The sequence below is a fragment of the Symphalangus syndactylus genome, chromosome 14, assembly GCF_028878055.3.
Source record: "Symphalangus syndactylus isolate Jambi chromosome 14, NHGRI_mSymSyn1-v2.1_pri, whole genome shotgun sequence".
Taxonomy (NCBI): Eukaryota; Metazoa; Chordata; class Mammalia; order Primates; family Hylobatidae; genus Symphalangus; species Symphalangus syndactylus.
The window spans coordinates 37,736,318-37,753,340 of NC_072436.2; the positions used below are offsets into that span (position 1 = coordinate 37,736,318).

The 17,023-nt window shown below is 43.4% G+C and overlaps 1 protein-coding gene across 1 annotated transcript in view; it reads left to right on the plus strand.

Annotated features, from left to right (window-relative positions):
- The first annotated feature begins 8,801 nt into the window (after positions 1 to 8,801).
- The window catches only part of RMND5A (required for meiotic nuclear division 5 homolog A), a 58,907-nt gene continuing 50,685 nt past the window's right edge, over positions 8,802 to 17,023 (plus strand). The window contains exon 1 of the mRNA XM_055243619.2: positions 8,802 to 9,439. Coding sequence (XP_055099594.1) covers positions 9,298 to 9,439 — 142 coding nt within the window. The 5' untranslated portion in view covers positions 8,802 to 9,297. The remainder of the gene's footprint in view (positions 9,440 to 17,023) is intronic.

The window sequence follows — 17,023 nt, forward strand, 5'->3', positions numbered from 1 at the left end:
ACCTCCTGGGCTCAAGCTATCCTTCTACCTCAGCCTCCCAAGTAGCTGGGACTACAGGCACATGCCACCATGCCCTGCTAATTTTTATATTTTTTGTAGAGATGGCATTTCGCCGTGGTGCCCAGGCTGGTCTTGAACTCCTCGGTTCAAGCAATCTGCCCACCTTGGCCTCCCAAACTGCTGGGATTACAGGTGTGAGCCACAGTGCCTGGCCTCAAAAGGCCATTTTTAAACACTTGCTTTAGTTTACTGCCTAGAGTCTCCTCCAGGTTGTCAAAAGCCATGAATCCTGTACTTTATCAATTTACAACCCAAACGTTACCCTGCACAGATGCATAAGACATATAAACAGGCTGAATCAAATACATAAGAAGACTTCTGGTTTCCAGTTCATATAAGGAGTTTGGAAGTCATCACTCCATTCTAACCACAAGCAAAAACTGAACAAACTCTTCTTAGATTTTGTTTTGTTTTGTTTTGAGACAGGGTCTCTTTTGCCCAAGTTGAGTGCAGGGGCACGATCATGGCTTACTACAGCCTCAACCTCCTGGGCTCAAGTTATCCTCCCGCCTCAGCCTCCCGCGTAGCTGGGACTATAGGTGCACATCACCACGCCTGACTCATTTTTTGTATTTTTTTTGAAGAGGTGTTTTTCACCATGTTGCTGAGGCCAGTATTCTTAGATTCTTTTTTTTTTTTTTTTTTTTTTGAGACAGAGTCTCACTGTCGCCCAGGCTGGAGTGCAGTGGCGTGATCTCGGCTCACTGCAGGCTCCGCCCCCTGGGGTTCACGCCATTCTCCTGCCTCAGCCTCCCGAGTAGCTGGGACTACAGGCGCCTGCCACCTCGCCCAGCTAATTTTTTGTATTTTTAGTAGAGACGGGGTTTCACTGTGTTAGCCAGGATGGTCTTGATCTCCTGACCTCGTGATCCACCCACCTCGGCCTCCCAAAGTGCTGGGATTACAGGCGTGAGCCACCGCGCCCAGCCTCTTAGATTCTTTACAGAAGTGAGGTCACAGGGCAAACTGCTGCCTCCTAAGCTGGAGGGTCAGATAAGCAGATGCAGAGAATTGCAACATGCTGGAGCAGAATCTCAGAAACAGAAATCTCTGAGTGAAGCAGTACTCATGAGGAAAACCTAAAAATTGAGGAAATGCTGAGACTCACAGTAGACAAGTCTGAGAGTTAAAAACCCTAGGATGGGGCAGTGGGGTGAGGCTATCAGAAGGTACTCACACTTGTGTGGGTTTTACCTCTTAGAGCTTTGGCAGGTTCTCACAGTGAATATCAGAGAAAAAAATCCATGCTTCTGGAAGGAGAAAGGAAAAAGTTATTTTGAAATATGCCAGAGCATTCAATGATAAAGAAAAAAGTCTTGGAAGAGCCAGAGGAGAAAAGTACCTTACCTATAGAAGAACAAAGATAAGAATTATATCAGGACTTCTCAGAAACTATGCAAGCAAGAAGGGAGTAGAATGAAGTATTTCAAGTGTTGAGAAAAAACCCTCCAAGGTAGAATTCTGTATCCTGTGGAATTATCCTTCAAAAACGAAGGAGAAATAAGCACTTTCTCAGACAAACGAAAATTGAGGGAATTTGTTGCCAGTAGACCTGCCTTGCAAGAAATGTTAAAAGAAGTTCTTCAGAGAGAAGGAAAATGATGTAGGTCAGAAATTCTGATCTACGTGGAGAAAGGAAGAGCAATAGAGAAAGAATAGTTGAAAATAAAGTAAAAAACTGAACTTTTTCCTAGTTGATCTAACAGATAATAGTTTATTCAAAATGATAGCAATGATGTATTGAATGATTATAGTTTATATATAAATGCAAAGAATGACAGCAGTTATATGAGGGACTGGAGGGAATAATGAGGGATATTTCATTATTATAAAGTATTTGCACTACCCATGAAGTGGTACAGTGCTATTTGAAAGTGGACTTGGATTAGTTGTAAATGTGTATTGCAACTTTAGGGCAACTACTAAAAAAAGTTGAAAAAAGAAGTACAATTCATATGCTAAGAAAGGAAAGAGAGAAAGTGAAATCATAGGAGGAAATAATAGCACCCTGCACTTCTAGGGGGCTTCATGGTTTATGAGCACTAAAAAAAAATCATATATATAAAAATATGTGTATATTTTTAAATATATGTGTAATTTAAAAATACATATTTAACAATGTTTACTTCACCTACCTTGCAACATTAATATATATTCTCTCAACAATGTTGCAAGGTAGGTGGAGTAGACTTTGTTATTGAAAACAAAACAAAACAAAACAAAACAGAACAATGAAGTTCGGTTAAGGTTCTTACCTAAGGTTAAAAAGTTGGTAAGAGAAAATGTTAACAATTTTTGTGAATTTTAGCCCTGTGCTCCTATTAGCAAACCATGCTACCTAGAATAAATTGTCCTCTTTTATTTTACAGGACATAGCATGCTTAACAAGTAATCATGGAGCATAATTTCACCTTTTGAAGTACAATGACTTACAAGTTATAGAGTCAGAAAGATTTGAATTCAAATTCCAACTCTACCACTTTATCAGCTGTGTAATCTTGGATAAATTACTAATCCCCTCTGTGCCTCAATTTCTTCATCTATAACACAGGGATAATAATCCAAATACTATTTAATTTTAAATTTTATTATTTATTTATTTATTTATTTAGAGACAGAGTTTTGCTCTTGTTGCTCAACCTAGAGTGCAATGGCACGATTTTGGCTCACCGCAACCTCTGCCTCCAGGGTTCAAGCAATTCTCCCGCCCCAGGCTCCTGAGTAGCTGGGATGACAGGCATGCGCCACCATGCCCGGCTAATTTTGTATTTTTAGTAGAGACAGGGTTTCTCCATGTTGGTCAAGCTGGTCTCAAACTCCCAACCTCAGGTGATCTGCCAGCCTCGGCCTCCCAAAGTGCTGAGATTACAGGCATGAGCCACCACACCCACATTATTTACTTTAAAAGGTTGCTTTGAGGACTGAGATAATCACACATTTAAAGCAGAATGCCTAGCATGTTATAAGCACTCAATAAATTGTAGCTATTTATTAAAACCAAAATCAAAAATCAAAAATCCAAACCAAAACAAAAAAACAAACCTCATCGCATTTCCATAATGAGGAAGTAATGATTCAGACTCCAAGCTTTCAAAAACAGGAAAGATGCCTCTGTCTATTCCTGTTTGGTTGTGTTGCACCTCACATGTTACTTAATAAGCCCTGGCATCTCTGTAATTTTAGAACTGGAAGGAACTTAAAGGTCATCTATTCCAAGCTTCTCATTTTATAGATAAAGAATCTGAGGCTGAGAGGGATTGAATGAATTACTTCAAGATTACAGTGCTAGCACTCTTCCTGCTACAGCTGGTAAAGCACACCAACAGTGAGCAGGAAACAAACCTAAGAAAAACATCCAGATTCCAGAAAGGAAAAGACTCAGACAATAAAACCTGAGAGAGCAGGTTTCAAAAGTTATAAATAACCCCCTACAGGCTAAGCACCCAGGTACGAGGGCAGTGCCTACAAACTATACTCAAGGAAGTCTATGAGGTCCTCATGGAAGTCTATGAGGGGGTAATTTAACTGGTAGTCAACCAGACTAGAACTGCCCTGGACTTCATGAGTGGTGAAGGCCACAGTGAGGAGGGCTATGCCACTGAGCAGAGGCTATCTTCTACAAACAGTGGAGCTGAAAGACGGGGATGGTGGACACAGACGTGCAATACTGTCAATACTGCATATCCAATCCCTAAGAGTCAGTCATAATGGCGAGCAAGTATCATTAATCCAGCCAGCAAACGGGCCCCAAACCACACAGGTGACATAAAAGATGTAGAAAATATTCAGATTAAGACTTTTTGCTAATAGTTGCGCTTTCACCCATTTCTTCAACTGGTCATAGCAGCAATTCCCAGAAATGTCTCAGATAGATATATATATTTTACTTGAAAATGATAAAAATATGCCAGGTGCAGTGGGTAGCTCATGCCTGTAATCTCAACTACTTAGGAGGCTGAAGCAGAAGAATCGCTTGAGCCCAGGAGTTTGAGACTGCAGTGAGCCATAATTGCATCACTGCACTCTGGCCTGGGTGACACGGCGAGACACTGACTCTTAAAACACAAAACAAAACAAAACAAGATAAAAATTGATTTGTTTAAATGAGAAGAAATGCTATTTTTCGCAATTCAGTATTTCTTTTAATAACATATTTTGTCAGTTTACTTTTACTTTTATATTAGTTTTGAGCTAGAGTAGTCAGGAAATTAGTAAATTCTTTGCCAACCTCGCTGATTCATTTTCATTAATAGAATTATAAACGTAAGTCTTTCTTACCCTTATCTGAAAGTGTATTTTTCATAAAAGCAGAAGGTTTTTAAAAATATAATTTCTCAAATTTAAGAGATGAAATTTTGCCTTTTTCTATCTTGTCTCTCTCTGGTTTCAGTCTTCTAAGAATAATTCAAAGTGAAAAGAATATGTATGAGATATGTTGAATAAGCTACAAGCTAGTGTAACAGCTATTAAGCATTTTAAAAAGATGTCAAAAGCAGTTCTAAAAACTTTTTCTTGTTGGAGAAACGTTAAGAGGACAACAAAAGCTGTTTACAAAATAGTAAATACAATGAGAGCTTTCTTTCATAAAAATGTGCATATGAGTTTATGTGTATGCACAAAAAAGAAAAAAAATCTGTGGAAATTCACCCCGAATGTTAAAACTGATTTTCTTTTTCTGGGTCTTGGGCTTTCATGGGACTTTTATTTCTGTTTACTTGTTTGTATTTTCTAATTTTCCTACAATTAATATGCATTTTGGCTGAAAGACAAAAGGTTTTCTTTTTCCTTTCTTTTTTTGATGTTTACTTATATTTTAGAGGGTCAAATCTGGAGTGGAGGGGAAGACAAGAGCAAAGTCCAGAATGAGTGTCAATTAAAGCTTCTCCAGGCTGAACAGCATGTGGGGGCAGGAGTCCACTTGATACTAAAGTGGGATTGTGTGTGTGTGTGTGTGTGTGTGTGTGTGTGAGTTCTTTGTTGTGTGGTGAAAATGCAATTATAGAAAACTAATTTGCATGGCGTGTGGTGGCTCATGCCTGTAATCCCAGCAGTTTCAGAGGCCGAGGTGGGCGGATCACGAGTTCAGGAGATCGAGATCATCCTGGCTAACACAGTAAAACCCCGTCTCTACTAAAAATACAAAAAAAAAAAAAATTAGCTGGGCGTGGTGGCTGGCGCCTGTAGTCCCAGCTACTGGGGAGGCTGAGGCAGGAGAATTGCATGAACCCAGGAGGCGGAGCTTGCAGTGAGCTGAGATAGCGCCACTGCACTCCAGCCTGGGCGACAGAGCGAGACTCTGTCTCAAAAAAAAAAAAAAAGAAAAGAAAAAAAAAGAAAACTAATTTGCAGTTGCTCTGAAAACTAAATTTGTTTCTCTGTTGTTTCTAGAGGTGCTTCTTTGACAATTCACAGTTTAGGCTTAAAGCAATTAGGAAATTAGGCACTGTGTAGAAAGGGCCAATACAAAGTAAAGAGGCAACATAAATCTCTGCCCTTACAAGTACTATTTTTCTCTCCCAGTAAACTCTGAAGCCTCTTCTCCTCTAATTTGCGTATTCTTTTTCCTTTAACAAACACTTCTTTTCATGCTGATTAAATCATGGGAGATAAAAAGAAGTCAGCCCAGATCTGAAAACTGATAGTCTAGTTGAGTCAACAAGGCACATGTTGGAAAAGTTAACTAAAAATATGGGGGCAGTATGCAGTAAGGCATGAAATGACTTACACAGAGGTCTTACAGCAGTTAAAGGTAGGGCTGGTAACTACTGTGGTCATGGTCTAGATCAGCACTGTCCAACAAAACTTTCTACAGTGATGGAAATATTTATTTTGCGCTGATTAATACAGTAGCCACCAGCTACATGTGGTTATTTGATATGTGGTTAGTACAATTGGGGAACTAAATTTTGTTTTATTTTATTTTATTTTTTTTATTTTTTATTATTATACTTTAGGTTTTAGGGTACATGTGCACAATGTGCAGGTTTGTTACATATGTATCCATGTGCCATGTTGTTTTGCTGCACCCATTAACTCATCATTTAGCATTAGGTATATCTCCTAATGCTGTCCCTCCCCCCCACCCCAAATTTTAAATTATCTAGCTTATATTTCAATTTAAATAGCTACATGTGGGTCGGGTGCAGTGGCTCACGCCTGTAATCCCAACACTTTGGGAGGCTGAGGCGGGTGGATCACAAGGCCAGGAGTTTGAGACCAGCCAGGCCAATATGGTGAAACCCTGTCTCTACCAAAAATACAAAAATTAGCTGGGCGTAGTGGTGTGCGCCTGTAGTCCCAGCTGCTCAGGAGGCTGAGGTAGGAGAATCACTTGAACCCGGGAGGCGGAGGTTGCAGTCAGCCGAGATCCCACCACTGCACTCCAGCCTTGGTGACAGAGTAAGACTCCATCTCAAAAAAAAAAAAAAAAAAAAAAACCTGCTTGTGGCTGGTGATTATGGTATTGAAGAGTGCAGGCCTAGGTTCTAGAAGGTGTCACTAGTTAAAGTAAGACTTGTCTTGTTACTTTAAGAAAGGGAGGATTCAAAAAACAGAATAAAGAAAAGTGTTCCAGGAGAAGACAAAGTATGAATGAGCTGTACTCAGGTCACACTGAGGGTGGGAAAGTGCTTCATGCCTGGATAGGGGTTTGTGCTGTGTTGCTACACTGGGCAGACCACGTCCTGGAGAGAGGATGTGAAGCTGTACGTAATGAGGAGTCATTGATTATTTGTGATCAGTGGATTATCATGGCTCTTACCTTGTGCCAGGCATTTTGTTGAGTGCCTTAAATGGAATATTTCATACTATAACAACCCTTTGAAGAAGAAGAAAAAAAAAGACTGAGAAAAGGGTGACTGAGCTTATCAAGGAGATCCTTGAAGAAAAGGGAGGAATAAACATAGATTTGTCTAGGCAGTTTGGCAGTGAAAGAAATGAGTGCTTGAGGAGGGTTAAATGAAGGTTCCTCCCCCAGGTAGGTCAAACCCATTTGGGCTGAAAGTAGAAAGGAAGAACCTACTGCAGAGAAAGAGGGGGAAGATCTGGACAGGGGTGAGAGGCAGCTCGCAGGCCCCAGCGGCTGTCTTGGACAGGGAGAAGGGACTCCTGGTCCTTTGGGTACATGAGAATATTCACAAAATGGGTGGTACACAGCAATACTTGGAGAAGAGTGATAGAGGTTGCTGGAGCTAGATTTTTTTTTTTTTTAATCTCAGTGAAGAATCAGAGACATCTGCCAAGAAAAGAGGGAAGAAAAATGGGGTGGGGAGAAGGGAGATCTGAAATAACATCAGTTGGGGCTGCCCTAATAATGACTACCACCACCTTTATCATGTGGTTATCATGAGCCTATTACGGGTATTTACATATATTCTCCTTTATCTAACAATTTAGTTAAGTATTAATTCCAATTATTTCTCAGTTATACGGAAGTTAAGGCTCAAAAACGTTATCACTTTAATTTAAGAAAAAGAATTGCCTACCACCTCACGCCAGGGGCTGTTCTAGGCAGAAAATTCAGACAGGCAGGGGGCCTGCCTTCATGGTTTTATGTAAGTGGTGCAGACAGAAAAATAAAACATCAGATCATTTCAGAGTTTAAGTGGTGTGGAAATAATAAAATGTGTTATGGTATTAAACGGTGGGGAGGAAGTACATTAGTGTGGTCAGCCAGGGGAGGACCCTGTAAGGGGACAAGTGAGCTGGGAACTTCAGGATGAAAAAGGTAGGAGGAAGAGTCTTCTGGGCCAAGGAAAGGGCAAGTGCAGAGGCCCTGAGGCACGAACTAGCTGGGCTCCTGAAGAAATGCAAAGGTAGTGCAGCCGACGCTGATCAAGGAGGTCTAGGCCAAGGCTGGAGACGCCATAGCAAACTATGGGAAGGATTTACCTGAGGGGGTAAAGCCGATCGGATCCGATAGCATAAGGCTTCCTAGGGAGCAAGGGCCAGGCTGCCCGGCTCTCCAGCGCGTGTTCTTTCCACCGGCTAAGCTGCCCGGCACATGGCTCTGGGGCGAGGCCACCGTCAGGAGAGGTTCCAGGCCAAGGGGCCAAAGGGCCACGGCCCGCGGGGGATGGGGACATGACCTCCTGGGTGTCGCAAGCCCGGGGCAGCGCTGACAGCCGGCGCGGGCCTTTCGCGAGCAGCAAGCGGCTCCCCTCACCCGGGCCGGATCACCCCCGCCTTTAATTCCCATTAGGGACCCCCACCCGACGCAGCACCAGCCCCCGGGCGGCCTGGCTTGGTTTTTCATCCCAGGAGATGGATCCGTCGCCCAAAATTTCGGAATGACGGTACCCCTTTCCCTTAAGAGCGATGAGGAGACGAAATAAATTGGGGTCAGGACGACGACCTATGGAAAACAGCCCTTTCTATTTTTGTCTAGTTTTCCCCCATGGCTTTCCAGAAACTACTCGTTTGTCGGTACACTCTCTAAGTCACCCCCTCCAACAGCGAGCCCGTTGGTTTGCCCCTCAGCCCGGATTGGCTGAAGGCTTACGCCTCGGACAGGGATTGGCTTCTTACCACTCCCCGCGCCCATTGGTTGGGGTTCCCCGCTTCTGGGCGGAGTGGTGATGGCCGTTTCCCGCCCCCTTGTTTACGGAGCGCGTAGTTGTAGCGCTCTCCGAGCGCTGGGGCTGTCTCCAAAGTTCCCTATTTAGCTCCTCAGGCCAATTGGGGCCTCGCTCCACCCTCGCCCTCTTCCTCGCACGCTTTCCGCGTGGTACGGCCCACACCATTAGAGCGGCGGCGCGTGTGGGCGCCCGTCTCGTTCCTCCGCCCGTTCTCCCCGGGTCGCACCCCCCACCCCGAGGGTGTACTTGGTACGGCCCGCGCCGCCTCCTTTCCTCGCATCCCCCTCCCCCCAGTCGGCGGCGCTTGGTGCCGCCCGGGAGAACCAGGTCATCGGTCGGTTCCCGTGAAAACAAAAACAATCGGTCGCGCCGTCGCGGGCACCCGAACGTCGCGAGCGGGGCCTGGGGACGCGGGGCCGAGTGGAGCGAGCGAACGGGAGCAGCGGCGACGCGCCGGGGGCCCAGGGCGCCATGGGGCAGGCGGGCTCCGGCTGCGCGGGGCTCCCCAGGCGCCGCGGCTAGTGCGCCCGCCGCCTCGGCCGCCTCAGCCTCCCGCGTCGCCCGCTTGGGGGACGAGGAGCAGGACGCGGTCTCGGCAGGGCCCGGGCCGAACGGCTGCGGACACCCGGGCGCCGAGGAGCCGAGCGCCGCCGCCTTCGGCATGGATCAGTGCGTGACCGTGGAGCGCGAGCTGGAGAAGGTGCTGCACAAGTTCTCGGGCTACGGGCAGCTGTGCGAGCGCGGCCTGGAGGAGCTCATCGACTACACCGGCGGCCTCAAGCACGAGATCCTGCAGAGCCACGGTAGGGCGGCCGGCCTGGGCGCGCGGGGCAGGGCCCACTGCCCGTGCCCCGGTCCCGGCCCCGCGGCGGGAACCCCTCACCCACCCTAGCGCCTCTGGCCCGGCCCTTGCCTCCCTTGAGGCGCGGAGGCCCCCAGACCTCTGAGACTTTTTCGCCTCTTTTCGCCCGATTTACCTCGAACCTGCCGCGACCTCGCTGCCAATTCAGAAGGAGCGCGAACCACCGGAAACCCGGCCGGGAGCCGCTGGCTCTAGTCTGGATAAACGTGGGTGAGGGGGCCGCCCACCGCACCTGCAAACTGCCGCCCCCCGAGTGGGCGCCCCTCGTCCCCCGCCCCCAGCCGGCCCCGGGAGTCTCACGTGGTGCCCGCGGCGCGGTCCTGCGGGCGGTGAGCGAATCGCCTGGGACCCCAGGCTCTGAGTGATGAGGGCAGTGCAGGAAGCTCCCTTTCCCTTCTGTGCCGCCCCGAATCCTTGGCCAGGGGACTTCGTTTCTTCGTCTTATTTTGGAAAGTCGAGCGTTATTCTTAGCTGTGGGTTAACAACAGCCGCTCCTGCAACTTCATGATTTGGCTGCTGTGTGGACGCAGCTCTTAACTCCGCAGCGGCTCTGACATGGTTCCTTGGAAACCAGCTCAAACCTTTCTGTTCTCCTAGTGTACCTTCTGATGACACCGAGGAGGAACGGGCGACGTTTGCCCAAGTAAATTGTGCACATGTTGCTAGTTACTTGCTTTGCCTGGTCAAGTCCTTTAAAAAAAAAAAATAAATTTTCCTATAGAAGGTGTTTCACCTAGATTTTTTTTTTGTTGTTGCCCCAAGCCCTGAGGACAGGTACTTTTAAAGGCTTGTTTTTTTTACACTTTTAAAGTCACAGCGATGATTCCTTTTGATCAAGAAGTAAAGGACTTATTTAATGGGTCTTTAATAAGAGGCTGAGGGGGCTTCTTAGCTTGTGGGCTGAACAGAAATTTATGTGAAGGACGGTTTGGTAGCTGGGGGAAGATGCAGATTATTTGTGGCAGGTGAGATGAGGGCAGTGGCGTTAGCTGAGTGTCTCTCTCCTTCATTTTTTCACACTTTCCCAGATTGCATTTCAGTTGAGGATGGGTGCTGGTCAATGGGAAAGGAGTCTTACAGCAGCTTCTCATTCTGGACACTGCAGTCATTTTTGAACTCCAGGAAGGAAGCAAATCTGCAGTCATAGTGGATAAAGATATTAATATGGAAAAACCGTATTAATTCTCGTAGGAGTTGCAATACTAGTGTGGAAAAACGAGCAGACCTTGGTGGCTGCCTGTGAAGGGAAATTTGACTGACCTGGCGATGATGATATAGTTGGTAGATACAGGGAAGTGAAGGTGGAATGGGACAGGAATCCTGGGAAGACTTTGAATTTGGTTTTGGACATGTGAAGTAAAGTTGAAGGGCTTAATGAAGATAGAATCGAGGGCTCTCATATTTACTGGTGGCTGGAGATGCATAGGTCTAAGACTGTTTTCTGATGTCATTTCTAGGAGGACAGTGGAGGGGATCACTTAGATTGCACAGAAGAAAGACTAGGGTCTAACCACAGTCTTGAATTTTCCTTGGTGAGTGGAGAGCCAAGGCTAGATAGAGCCAGCAGAAACCGAAAAGGGCGAGGGTTTAGAAAATGAGAGGTTGGTCGGCTTTTATTTGGCTTTTGGGAGTCAGTAATCCTCTGTGCTTGCAATTTCATAGAATTGCTAAGACAAGCCAGATTACTGGGGGTTAAGAAGAAAAATGTGATGTGAACCGAGGTGTGGGAAATCCAGTACAGCGGTGGGAGGTATTCCCTCTGTGCTCCCCGCCCCGCCGAGGAACCAGTGGAGGAAGAGAATGAAGGGCCTAGACTTGGAGAGGTGGAAGGAACATTTCCTTTTTAGGGACCAGGTCATAGGCAGAGTTTGAGAGGAAAATGATGAAACAGAAAGTACCTTTCTTCCATGAGAGAGGATGTAAGTTGGAGGGGGATGTGATTGTGAGCTTTGTTTTAGAAAATTTAGGGCCAGACTCAGATGGATAAAATGATGGTGAGGAATTGCTGAGGCAGGAATTTGTTTTTGACTCTTCACTGGGTACTAGGGAACTTTTCTCAGAATTTATGGTTTGAGGGGTATTGGCCACACAGTATGCTATGCTGTTAAAAACAGTCTGACTTGGTGAGTTTGTGTGTTCCTTTTTCAGCCTCCTAATTTTTTCCCTCTTGTCTACCAAATTGCTAGTCTTATATTGGTATTTCTTTGATTTCCTTTAATTCTTCAATAACAGGATTAAGTGACTAAAGGTAGTTATAAAACGTGAAAGAAAATAAATACTACAAGTGCCAGGTCTAGTTTCCCAAATAAAATCTTTCTTCTTTTGGTGTTTTTTTTTGTGTAAAGATAAACATCATGCTTTGGCATCTGGGCTATGGTTTTTTTGAAAACGGATGATTTCTAAAAGTTCTCGGCAGGTGATGTGGTAGATATTACATTGAAACTTAAATATACCCTTCTCAAAGGTATTTTACTGAAAACTGAGTTTGGAACTCTATTTTCAAGTTTAAAGGGAAGATTTTTGGGCTTCTGAATATACCTGTCTGGGCAAATGATCCTGATAACCTGAGAGGCTCTAATTGGGACCCCTCTGTCAGGACTTCGGACCTCATTCTCTGAGATTACTTGTGGTAGTACTTGCAAGAATCTGGTATGAATAAAACAGAATTTTTGAGGACTATATAGAACACATCATTGCATCATACTGGTGAATGACTGTTGCAGAAGCATCCTTTAGCCAACCTAAAGGGATTGATTCAGTTTCTGAGGATGAATGTTTTGTGTTAAAATTTTTTTTTCATCTCTAAAGTTGTGAGCAGACAGCTATATACTAAATGAGCTGTTAGGATAGTTTGTGATGGAAACTGATCATACATAAATAAGAGTTTAGTTAGCCCATTGACAACCCTTTTCTAGTCTCAGCACCCTGATTCCAGATTGTAAATACTGCCTAATTGCTGTCTGGGAGATAGTCCTGCAGTGAGCCCTAAAATTTCTCAGGTGGTCTAAATCGCCTTTAAGTAGCCTGAAATTCTTTTACATGAAATTTCTCTCGTTAATCTTTTTTTAAAATGCAAGTTTCTTAATGCAAATACCCTTGGAGGAATGAGGATAGTATGGGCTGGTCTCTCATACCTGGTGAATTGATTTGTGCTCTGCCGTTTAATCCACCTCTAGCCAAATCTATCAGCCTGAGAACAGGAATATCTTTTTTTTTTTTTCTTTTAAATGGGGTTGGACTGGTATCAGGCCTGCAGCAGAGAACAATAATGGAATATAAGGCTCTGAGAGGGAAGTGCAGGCTTTGACTTGGTGCCATAGACAGGGAATATTGGTGGTTCGGGGACAACATAGGTGTAATAGAAATATGAAGAGGCACTGAGAACCAGGGAGAATACTGAAGAGCTCTGCCGAGGCCAAGACATTCCTTTCCCTGGAGACTGATTGACTCTAGACTTCTCTTCATGCCTTTGGAATTAGAATCCTTAGGGTTGTAGATAGGAGGGTAGGGAGTGATCCAGAGCCTGCAGTAAGGTGTCCAAGGTAAGAGGAATAGAGATCACAACTTCTGTCATTTAGTTGTGCCAGCCTTTCAGTGAGTTTCCCTCTGAGCATGAAGTTTGGTCTAAGATTCATTATGGTTAATGTAGGCTGGTGGTCATTCCCAGTGTGCCTCGATCTAATATGTATAGTGCACTCGTGCTTCTAAAACTTCACTCATACACATGTGCACTCTTATTTTTCAGATGGATTGACGATTTTACTTAAGTAGATTTAGGCAATGATATTTGTGTAGTCCTACATGTGGTATGTAGGTATTAGGTATAATAAACTACATGTTAAAATAAATTCATAACAATTAAAATATTAGTTTACATACTAGCTAAAATTTACCATTTGCATCAGTGGTATGGGAGCCGTGCTTTGGATAACTCTGCATTAACAGGGTTAACTACTGTATGGTTAAATTTTGGTGATTTGATTTGTGATTATATGCCTTTTAGCATTTTTTTCCTATTGGCAAATTTATATTGTTTCCCATTAGCACCTCTGTGGTGGAAGGGAAAAACACAAAAGAACTATTTATCATGTTTTGCTGGTGTTCTGAACTCATACTTTGTGAAAGAAAATTAGGCAGAAACAGTTGGTAATGGTTTCAGGACACATTTCAAAGTATACTTGGGAAAATTGCAGTTTTTTGTAAGAGTGAAGGACATGCAGTATTCTTTTCTGATTATTTTTAGACTAACGGAGTTCTAATGTGGTTTCTGAAAGTGACTTTCAAGGAATTTTCTAAATTTAAAATTTATTAATTTTTAGTAGGTCATAGATTCAAAATGGTATCCATTCAAACAATGAAAAAGATAATCCAGTGAATAGTACATTCAAATGGTATAAACTCAAATGATAAAAAAGGACACCCAGTGAAAAATCTTTCTACTCTTGTTCCTGGACCACTTGGTTGCCCACTTCACAGACATAAATGCGAGTCTCCAGAAAAAAAAAATTTTTGTTGTTTTTTTGAGACAGCCTCCCTCTGTCACCCAGGCTGGAGTGCAGTGGTGCGATTTTGGCTCACTGCAACCTCCGCCTCCTGGCTTCAAGCAGTTCTCCTGCCTCAGCCTCCTGAGTAGCTGGGATTACAAGCACCACCTGCCACCATACCTGGCTAATTTTTGTATTTTTAGTAGAGACGGGGTTTCAACACGTGGGTCAGGCTCAACTCCTGACCTCGAGCAGTCCACCCGCCTTGGCCTCCCAAAGTGCAGGGATTACAGGCGAGAGCCACTGCGCCCGACCTCCAGAAAAAATTTTAAAAGAATCCAGTGAAATGACAATTTGTCACTTTTCCTTTTTTCTTTAACGTATCGGATATGTATTTCCATTTACTATGATGAAGGCTTAGTGTTATCTCACTTTGCAAGTTGGTAAAGATGTCTTCATCTATGGGAGTGATCAACATATACTGTATTAGCACCTAAAACTCCTTTGGTGTGTGTGTACGTTGTGACTTCTAGTAGTAAAACTCATGTAAACCATAACTCCTACCCTTATCTCTTTGGTGAATCAAAGAAACTGTTGAAACTTTGGTTACCAGTTGGAGAACTGCTTTTTTTTTAAGAATGTGAAGGTAACAAATGAGAAGGTAAGCAGGCAAGTAAAACACGAAAAGAAAAAAAAGAAACTTGTGGAGGTCACATTTTTAACTCATTGCTGTGGTATGATATTGCATCAATACACAGAAACCAGAGGTTGAGGGTCGCATGTTAGGTATAATCTTCCACTCTAGAATTTGGGTTGTGTATATTAAACATATGTGTTGAAAAGTATGCTTATTTGTATATATGAATGATCTGTGCTTTTTCAGAGCCGACCAGTGTTGAATATATTGTTTTGAATGAAAGTAAATGTATTATATCCGGGGTTGGTAGACTAGTAGCTTGTTTACCCTTTTAGCCTTATTCTTTGGTGTGCATGGAGTAGGCCACATAGCCAGGTTGCCCATTTGTTACCTAGACTTTTGCTAAATACTAACAAGACACTCTTGAGAGAATAGTGACTTTGTTTTGAATACAATTTGATATCTGTTTTTAACATCTAGTCTGGAAAATAGTATATTAGTAGGTCATAGATAAAAGTTTGGGTGGACATTGTTCAAATATTCTAAGAGAAGAACAGACTGGTTCTCAAGTTATTTAGGCCATTTTAGGTGGTAAGAATAAAAAGTCAGTATATTGGTGTTTCCAGTTGGGTTTAGAAGTAGATTTAACTTTGTTAGCCATTTTTTTTCCAGACGTACTCTGGAGATAATTAATTCTTTTTTATTTGGCACCGTATTCATTTAGACTGGCAGGTGACATAATAGTTTTCATTAAAATGGAATTTGTTGATGTATAAATAGGCTGAGGTTAGGGCTAGGTTGGCTCCAGGGGCACCAGGAATGTCATCAGGACTGATCTTGTTCTCTTCTGTCAACTGTTGGCTTCATTTTCAGGGGAGTTTTCTTCACATGGGGTAGAGATGACCAGTGGAGCTCAAAAGACAGGAAGATGGCCATTTTGTTGGAGATCCTCCAGGGAGTACCTTTATTATTCCGTTATGGATCCTTTCCCTGAATCAGTAACTGGGACCAGGGAGTGAGGTCTTCTGGCCACCTTGAGCGGTGCTCACCCCCTCAGGAGGTATATGGCCTTATGATACACTGTTCATCAGGTAGAGAAGAGACAGTTCTAGAGAGGAACACTTAAACCCAGACAGAGTAATTTATGTCTATTACGGTGGAACAGCTACATGTTATATCAGTAACATTCTCTGAGATGTTTTCCTGTCTTGCCTCGCCTTCTCAGCTTTTGCCTGGCCTCCTAACTATCATGCTCATATAATTCAAGTAGTGAGTTGTTAGTATGACTTAATCTATAGACTAGAGAATACAACTTGGTTCATGTTCCTCTTGGGAACTTTTTTGAAATTACTTTAATGCTTGACATAGTAAAGTTATTTTCCTAAAGTTATTTTATTTCTAAAGTAGTTTCTAACTCTGGATAATAACATTGGTAAGGAGAAACTTGCCAACACTTCTGTGATACTGTCATACTACAGCTAATAGAGAAGTTTCTGTTGTTTTCATGTCTTAGTCTCTTAGTCTTTAGGATGGTGAAAATGGTATTTTACCAAACTGTTCACTTGGAATATTAAAACTAACTTATTTTTATTTAGGGCCCTGCTTCTTCATCTGTAAGGCTTCCAAAGTCTTTAAAAATGATCCAAAAATGCAGTTTAGGGAGAAAATTGTGGAGGGCGCTGGCTCTGAGCTATGTGTACTTGGAGACCCATGGTACTTCCAGGAGATGATGCTCTCTAACTGGCCGTTTCCTTGAAAGCTCTAAGAGTATCAGACACTTCTGGCCGTTCTCTTTAGATTAGATGTTAACTCAACCCTTCAAAGAACAAAGATTAGACTGTCTGGCAGGACTCGAGGATTTTGAGAAATGCAGTATGCTTTCACCTTATATGGGTGTGGTGATTGTGTGGCTGAGCTCAAAATGGTTGTTTGGGAATGTCGCTTGGAGAGGCCATAGGCTTATATTACCAAGTCTTTCTCCACTTAAGATGGAGGCCTGGATGGTGATTTCTTATGTTATGGGGGCACAGTGTAGTGTCAGGTTGTGTGTTATTTATGATGAGTTTCTTGTATCTGCAGAATTCATATAGGTTTAATTCATCTTATTGATACATGAAGACATTTAGGAGGAGATGAGGAGAGAATATTTTAAAAGAAACATTATTCATGGCCCTGGTCCTCCAGGAACTTGGAGGCTAATTGAGAAGATGAATCTGTACTTGGGGAGTAGTACCTAAAATTTTGACCCTGGGCCCAGAAGGTCTGGGTTTGAATCCTTGCACTGCCAATTTACTGGTTCTACAGTCTTTTTTTTTTTTTTTTTTTTTTTTTTTTTGGAGACAGAGTCTCACTCTGTCACCTAGGCTGGAGTGCAGTGGTGTGTGATCTCAGCTCACTGCAACCT